This window comes from Opisthorchis viverrini (genome assembly GCF_000715545.1).
Source record: "Opisthorchis viverrini unplaced genomic scaffold opera_v5_19, whole genome shotgun sequence".
NCBI classification, from domain to species: Eukaryota; Metazoa; Platyhelminthes; class Trematoda; order Opisthorchiida; family Opisthorchiidae; genus Opisthorchis; species Opisthorchis viverrini.
In genome coordinates this window covers 2,322,436-2,330,469 of record NW_008751675.1, presented here as the reverse complement: position 1 = coordinate 2,330,469, position 8,034 = coordinate 2,322,436, and the positions used below count along the sequence as shown (strand labels likewise).

The 8,034-nt window shown below is 46.8% G+C and overlaps 3 protein-coding genes across 3 annotated transcripts in view; 2 read left to right on the top strand and 1 right to left on the bottom strand.

Moving 5' to 3' along the window:
* Positions 1-2,236: 2,236 nt before the first annotated feature.
* Positions 2,237-8,034, top strand: part of T265_12862 (hypothetical protein) — a gene marked incomplete at both ends in the record, with an annotated part of 19,616 nt that continues 13,818 nt past the window's right edge. The window contains 3 exons of the mRNA XM_009165897.1: positions 2,237-2,407; positions 6,503-6,721; positions 6,877-7,305. Of these exons, the coding sequence (XP_009164161.1) occupies positions 2,237-2,407; positions 6,503-6,721; positions 6,877-7,305 (819 nt within the window). The remainder of the gene's footprint in view (positions 2,408-6,502; positions 6,722-6,876; positions 7,306-8,034) is intronic.
* The window catches only part of T265_01777 (hypothetical protein), a gene marked incomplete at both ends in the record, with an annotated part of 42,681 nt that continues 37,908 nt past the window's right edge, over positions 3,262-8,034 (bottom strand). Inside the window, one exon of the mRNA XM_009165867.1 lies at positions 3,262-3,369. Coding sequence (XP_009164131.1) covers positions 3,262-3,369 — 108 coding nt within the window. The remainder of the gene's footprint in view (positions 3,370-8,034) is intronic.
* T265_01776 (hypothetical protein) overlaps positions 3,705-8,034 on the top strand; it is a gene marked incomplete at both ends in the record, with an annotated part of 25,654 nt that continues 21,324 nt past the window's right edge. Inside the window, 6 exons of the mRNA XM_009165866.1 lie at positions 3,705-3,815; positions 4,076-4,171; positions 5,539-5,634; positions 6,229-6,453; positions 6,503-6,721; positions 6,877-7,305. Coding sequence (XP_009164130.1) covers positions 3,705-3,815; positions 4,076-4,171; positions 5,539-5,634; positions 6,229-6,453; positions 6,503-6,721; positions 6,877-7,305 — 1,176 coding nt within the window. The remainder of the gene's footprint in view (positions 3,816-4,075; positions 4,172-5,538; positions 5,635-6,228; positions 6,454-6,502; positions 6,722-6,876; positions 7,306-8,034) is intronic.

Sequence of the window (8,034 nt, the reverse complement as noted above, 5' to 3'; positions counted from 1 at the left end):
CCATCTAAGGTCTTCTACGACGTCATCTCACGCCAATTACCCAGAGGGACGGATTCACGAGAAACAGACTAGATTTCGTCTGACCCGTGGATGCATCGACCACTTCATGTTTCTTTACTTTGAGAATGGTTCTTGAACAGTGCCAATCTCCCAAACACCCAACGTTAATCGCTCTTGTTCGAATGACTAATTTCGACTCCGTCGATCACCAGAAATTGCGACAGCGTTTAGCGATCAGAGGTGCATCTAAGGTTTCATCCTTCATAGGGACACCGTGACAAGAAGTAATCTGTTGAACAAACCAACTCACGGAATTAGTTGCCCAGGCTACAAAAAGTGCTCTTGAGAACAGCAGCACATGGACAGTATTTCACTAATTCCTATTTGAGTCACACTAAGCGAAATTGGCGCCACGGTTTTCGTGTTTTCAGTGATGATATTCGGAACATTTCTATCTGAAATCTTTGAAATCCTAATTGATTTTTATCCTTTATTTAGAGCCAGTCTAACCTACAGCCGCAGTACAGTTCATTGAAATTAGTTGGCAGTTGGCACCTTGAAAAGCCCCAGTGAGTTATATATCTTGGTTGGTCCGTTCGGAAGTTAAGGCTTGTTTTCTGCTGCAAGTGGCTGACGGGCAGCGTGAATAGCTAGCACCCAGAGAAGAAATACAGACAATCACTTTTGAATCAAGCAGTTTATCCCATTCGGTCACCTGCAAACTCCGCTAGTGAGAGTGTAGAGTGTTTTCTTATTTGGGAAATGTTTGGGACTGATTTGGAAGTCCTCGTCTAAGAGGCTCGGTGAACAGTCGACCGAAGAGCAGTTCAACTTTAGGTGAAAGAGTGACTTCAAGTCAGCGGATACCCGGTGGATTTAATTAAGCTGCAACTAAAATGGATATTGGTCCCAAAACCAAGACCCAACAAGGTGTGGGAGGGAATAGCAGTCATTCCATAAAAAATGGACAATTGAACTCATTAAAAGGGTGTTGAATACGACTGACATTACAGTAGCGTTCCAGGAGAGAAAAGTTTACTCTCAATACTGGTGAAGTTAAAGAATCGCCTTCTGGTTGATAGAACTAGGAATTGTGTATACGAAATAAAGTGTAACGGCTATACTAAAGATAATATGTCAGACAGCCAGAGAATTGCACACCAGAATCTGTGAGCATAAGCGATGCAATAAATGACCACTGAGGAACGCAGATAAATATCGGGCAATAGGCAAAAATTCAACAATGGTGGGACATGCACTGGATACTGGGCATAGGATAGATTTAGAAAATGTGGGACTAAGATTCACACCATAGCAGCCGAGGCGGTGAAAATCGCCAAGCATCCCAATATGAGTGGACTAGAGGGCGTAGAACTGCCATGCACGTGGCAGCGGTTTTTGGTCAGCCGAAATGACGCGAGACGGTGTGTAAAAGTAGAAATCAGTGCAGTGTAAGACCCACTTAACTAGCCCCACCCAACTACAGTCCAATCGTCCTGCCACCCCTCGAAGCACACACATGCCAACTTTTGTGCTTATGTGGACACCTGGTAAGCTTTTGTCCGACTTCACTACGTTTAGTAGTGTGAGATTAGGATGTCCCCTCTCCATCCATCTTCAGCTGTGATTTCTGTGAGTACCTCCGATATCCCAGGAGCTGAAACCCTCTGGGAGTGTTGGTGCTCAGATAACAGGTGCACGAATGATATCGCTCTCATAGCTTCCGACCCTTCAGGGTGCAAGGCATCTCAACCTGGCTAGGTCTGCCGCAATGTTTGGTAGGCGCTTTACATCTGCAAAAAATGAAATATCGTCACAAGGTCAGGTGCCTTTCAACCCAGGCCGGACAGATGCAGACCAGCCAATCAACAGTAATTTCATTTACATAGACATTTATGTAAGTTCCAGCGGACTGGTTGGAGAATGAATCACTTTTCGGATCTAGGCGACCGGAGCAGGTCAAACTTCAACACCCATGGAGTCACCCTAGCTGCTAGCGGTAGAGTATATTCTACCACAGTGCGATGCATCTTGTTTTTTGAATCAGAAATGTGGTAAAACATTTGTCCATCTGCGTCTCCGAAGTACTAATCGGATTTGTGACAGCATCGGAACAGCAGCGCTTAAATACACCAGACGCTTTTAGAAAGGAGGAACTAGCCAGCGATGGGTGAACTACTCACGCTTGATAAGTTACACCAGCCAGGATAGGTACGTTGAGCTATTTCTATTCAGTTTCTTGCATAGTGGAAAAGACAGAAAATCATTCAGCTGTATCACCTTTTCGGTGCCTAGCTGCCATGTCACCCGAAAGAAGCGTGAGGGTTGGGATACTGCCAGGTTGCCCAAGGCTAGACAGGGGAAGTCAAGTGGCAGGGTCGGGGTCGAATCACGGACCTTCTGGTCAGTAAATTCTCGCTCTAACCACAGTCATCTCGCTTGGTGGCGTGGATCACTTACTGCTTGCTGCTCTTTCTGGGGCAATTGTGTGGATACTGACCAGCCATTTGTTTGTTCCTGGTTTTGTTCATTCTCTTCAGGTTCGCTCAAAACACTCCCCTTATTGAGAAGCTCATCCATTTGTCCGTTTCTGGTTTTGTTCATTCTTTTCAGGTTCGCTCAAAACACTCCCCATTGAGAAGCTCATGGGCCCGAAAATACTTTTCTGATGCTTCCTACTGATCCGACATCGGACGTTAGTGATCACTAGACCTTGAGGCCTCGCAATACAACCCATCCAACCTCTTCCAAGCATTGAATCTCCGATAAGATTGTGGCTTTGCTGCAGGCCTGACAATAAATTCCTTCCGAACGCAATTACAACCTAACTCGACTCAGTAACCGACGCCACGTAACACTGAATGACCAGGAAGCTTGATAGATCTACAAGGTCAGGCGTTTGGTCGCTCGGAGAACATACGACACTAGCTGCAGTAGCTAGAGCGTATGCTACGCTATTTTGGGATCTGACCCCGTGATGGTGCAAGCAATAATAAATAATCTAAATAGTTCTACCTCATAGTCCGGTATGCGCTTCACACCGGCAAAGTGTAAAATGCTACTGCAAGACTGGGTGGGCTCGAACCCTAGCCTCATGCTTGCTGATGAACCGATTGAGGTAGTGGACAAATTAGTTTACCTGGGCAGCAGCATCAGTCCCGGTGGTTTCGCGAAAGATTATGTTTTCACCCCAGGCCAGAGCAACTTTTGTGAACCTGTCGAGTTTACAATGCTGCAATGCGCTCCATATTATTATATGAATCAGATACCTGGCCGCTGCGCGCCGAGGAAGTCAAAAGACTTTAGTGTTGGACCATCGATTTCTTCGCAGCATTGTCCGAGTTTGGTGGGAGCACTGGATAAGTAATGCTGAAATACTTCGAGTGGCATTGGCAAGAAATAACTCACCCTCGATAGATGAAGTGATCACAATGCATAGTTTGCACTGGCTTGGCCACTTGCTGCGTATGCCAGAGGCGGTCAAACAATGACTTAACAACGAAGTGTGAAAGGCATTGCCAGCAAACTCAGCGCGCTGGTCATTGTCGTCTTCTTGGATGGGTACCCCGAGACGGGCCACATCAATGGTTAGAGACATTGTCAGACATGACCCAGTCGCGCCCTCAATGGCGCTCGTGCATCCAAGTTATTGCCTTTAACGCATAGCTTCCTTCCCAATCCCCCCACTTAACGGTCTGCTGATAATGTTGTATTCGCGCACCAACTTACAGCTCCCGCCTCCAATGCGCAGCTACCTACCCCATCTCCCCAAGTCATTGGTGAACGAAAGTATGTCAGCTACAACCACTGTACAAGTACGTGGTTCTTACAGGTGATGATGAGGATGATGATGACGAGGTCTTACAGATTGCGTTAAAAGCAGGAGGTGATCTTAGGGGGGCACACGCGTTATGTTTTTCCTTGCTGTTGAGAACGATGAGAAGTTTGATGGTTAAGAAATGTCGCTCGCCCAGCTCGAACGAGCAGCAAAAAATCGTTAAGCTGTAGCACCCTTTCGGCGCCTAGCTGCCATGCCGCACGAAGGCTGGGCTACTGCCAGGTCTTCCAAGCCTAGACGAGTCGAGAGGCAGAGGTCGGGTTCGAACTACGGACCTTCCGGTCAGTAAATTCGCGCTCTAACCACTTGGTCCATCCCGCGCCGTCTTTTCGAGTCAGTCTGTCTACTGGATAGAAAGAAGCAAAGTTAACCATGAGGCCGTTGGGAGAAATTTCTTATTATGAACAGTCAAAGTCGTTTGTGCTATTTTGAAGGAGCTGAACGCAATGAAAGTTGTTGATTCATGCGGGGTTCACCATGCTACTTTGTACCCACTAGCAGATGTGCCGGTGACACCTAAGCAGTCGGTTGTCCTGAGAATTCAGTCTGCCTTACGAATTGATAACCGCATTGTTGGCATCAATGCGAGAATTTCTGGGACCGTGAGTTACCCGCGAACTACAGGTTGTTGAGCCCGACCGAGGCCTGTTATCCATACAGCTTTAGCTGTCATCTTGCCATGTTGGTCGGGCTCCAGTGCTGCAATGATCCTGTGAGGTGCACCGACTGGAACTCAGTTCCTTAATGTTGAACCATACCAAAGGCCAATTGGAACCACCCCGACAAAGGACAGTGAGTCTCATGAACTGCGAGTAAACGTATTATGGGGCGGTCTGTGGAAAAATATGTACTGATTTCGGCGATAAAAGCATGAAACCAGTAAGGTGTTTCCTTCGGACAACCAGCAGCGACGCTACCTCCCGCCCAGTGGGAATAGGTGGATAAACGGCTACCTTAAAATCCGCACACTCCGATAACTGCAGTGCAGTGTTCAGTACGGCCGGAATAATTTTAGAACCAACAATTGTTACGCTGCTCAGAAGGTACCTACTATATGCATCTGCATAAGTCACTATTATGCGTCACCCCCTACGTCCTCAGGTCAGCTCCCTACAACCAACTTGTTCGGACTGTTGGGTTGTTAGCCTCAGGATGGGTCCCTCAAGAAAACCCTAACTACCGCCAGGAGAAGTGTCACCGAAAAAATTCTTTACCCTTTAGGGTTAGATATTGTCGTCGAAGTTTCGAGGTGGGGTACCAAACCCCCTTCTTCGGCTTGGGCAACCGCGAAGTATTATTCGCCCTCACAGCTGTCGTTCAGCAGCTCAGAGTGGCGTGGTCGGCGAGCCTTACCTCGATAGGCCCACAGCTGATGAGGCTTTTACCAGGTAAATTGGCAATGTATCTCTCCATTTTCCAGCAAAACGCTACAACCTATGTTCGGCCAACAGCAATAGAAATTGGATTGAAGATAGCAGTTATGGTATGCTGCCGGGCCTTCACTTGATGCCTTTGATCCTGTGGACGTCAATAACTAAGGCAGTGTCTACGGAGCAAAGGTGTCCAGATAAATCGTCAGCCCTCATTAGAGTGCTGTAAGCCAGCTTTCGTGGACACGTTAGCGTCTGTGGCAAAATGTCGCCTGAGGTTACATAAATTGGTTTCAGGTAAGACTGCCGTCTTTCACAAGGCCAGGAAAGTCTGTCAGCCTGTCTGTCGGATCGAAGCGCTCTCTCACAGATATCGAGTATACGGAAGAAATGACTATTTTAGGACCTGACGGCATCGTGATGCAGGTGATATCAAATTGTGTAAATAATTGCGCCTCGTGGCTGCGCTTCACACCTGCAAACTATTGAGTACTGCTGCAACACTGGGTGGGCTCGAACCCGAATCTCACCCTTGCGGCTGAGTCGATTGAAGTAGTAGAAATATTTATCTCTATGGGACCTGGTCATAAACGAAATTTCCATCCGGGTTGGGAGGGCCAGAGAAGCTTTTATGAACCTGCATCACATGTGGGGCAGGCATAAACTCAGCGAGCGAAATTTTGGCAATGCACAACATGTACACGGTTTAGAGCTGAAGATGACTGTGATGATGACAGCCACGATCAACCTTTGGGTTTTCGTATTATATGGTGTCTAGAGCCGGCATAACCCTCCTGGTCATCATAACACCCGTATCGCAAGACAGCAGCTGTACGTACGTTTGGAATCTTCATGTATGTATAGTTTGTATATGTACCTGAGAATGGCTCAGTGGTTGAAGGGCGAACTTACTAACCGAAAGGTCCGTGGTTCTAACTCAACTCTGGCATCTTGACTGACTCTTGGGCAAATTGACAATACCTAGGCCCTCGTGCTTACTTCGGATGGCATGGCAGCTAGGCACCGAAAGATTGTTATTTATTCTCAGCAAATATACGCATCTGCGCATCAACTGGGTTTTCACCGGAGACTATTGAATCTCTGGTTTATGATATTCTTCAACTGAATGTGCTGCACAAAGACCGCCTCATGTTCCAGTTTGAACCATATTCGAGATATTCGAGATTCGATACTCATGAAGAAAACTACGCACAAGGTTGCTGTCGAAGAGTATTCAGCAAACTTGTAATTAGTTTCCTTTATGAGGAAATTTCTCTTTACTATTTGTATACAGCCCTGTATATTCGGCCATTCAATCTCGATATGCTGGTCTCAAGAAGAAACAAATCAAGTTGCCACTCATATGTGGATGCTGACATGTCTGTATCGCACCCTCTTGGTGCCTAGCTGCCATCCCACCCGAAGGAAGCACGAGGGATGGGATACTACGAGGTTACCCAAGCCTAGACAGGGGAAAGAGATATACAGAGGTTGGGTTCGAAGCGCGGACTTGGTTAGTAGATTCTCGCTCTAACCACTGAGCCTGTGTAGCCTATTGTGTCTCTTTGTGCCGCACTTGCACTCCTCCAAGGTAATATTTTACTTCAGCTCAGGTGGGACTTTCCTTACCTCCTAATCGTGTCTCTTTGTCTTGTAGGGCCTGGCTAGCCTTATCTTCGTGATGCGCCCCTGGCCATAGCCCCACCACTTAAAGTAGCCGTGATCTTGCGAATGCCTCAACCACGTAAACAGACGGACGAAAGTTTTGTCCGCACACACTCCGACGCCCGAATAATTCACCGACCCATTCCCGTGACAGCCGCTCCAATAGGCATCTCTCCTTTTGAACTTGTACCTCCACGCAACATGCCGACCCGTCCCAAGAGTGAAGCAATCGACAGTACTACGCCCCCCAGTCACTGGTTTCACGGCAATATCAGCCGTGAGGATACTGAACGCCTATTAAAACATCACAGCCATAATGGCACCTTCCTCATCCGCTACAGCACTTCCACGCATAAATATGTTCTAAGTGTGATATACAATCAGATGCTCTACCATTATCCTATTGAAGAATTACCAGATGGATTCTATCAGGTCAGTCTCTTTGCTATTCTTTTATTTCGCAGAGTAGGTGGTAATATTTCTGATCAGATAACTTGATAGTGGTTATTCTGGGCACATGTATTCCTTACCCATGTGTTTACCTAACGTTACTGCGGCTGATTCCTATGACAAGTCAAGTCGGTTATGTAAATATCTAGGATTTCAGTGGCCACATACTTGGCGGTCTGGAGTGAGCTATGCACAAATCCTCATACAGTTTCCAGCGATGGCTACCATATATTGGAGATGAAGGGTTTCAACACAGGATATGTTGGATTTGTATCTCGATACAAACACGGTTTGACTTCTAAACGCGCAGTTGCTATCGAAAAGAGGTGATGAGATATTCCTCTTTTACTAAACGGTGATATCCGGCTACTGCTTGAGTTCATCGTTTAGTAGAATTAGTAGCGGTCTGCACTTGAGAGCCTTGTAAGTTCCTGATATACAGTGCGCGAGACTGCCACATGTTCACTTTCTTGTTTTTCAACGAGTTCGTTCTTCTTTAATGAAAGGAAGCCATGTTACTGAAACCATAGAAAGCCAGCTGGAAAGCGTGTTTTCGGTTGTATAGCGGGTACTTCCATTGAAGAATGTGTCCAGCACCAGAAGCCGCGTTGGTTGGGACATGTGTTACGTATGCCGAACCATCGTTTGCCGAAGAGAGTGCTGTTTTCCATGCCCAACTCAGAGTGGCGTAAACAGAGAGGTGGCCAACCC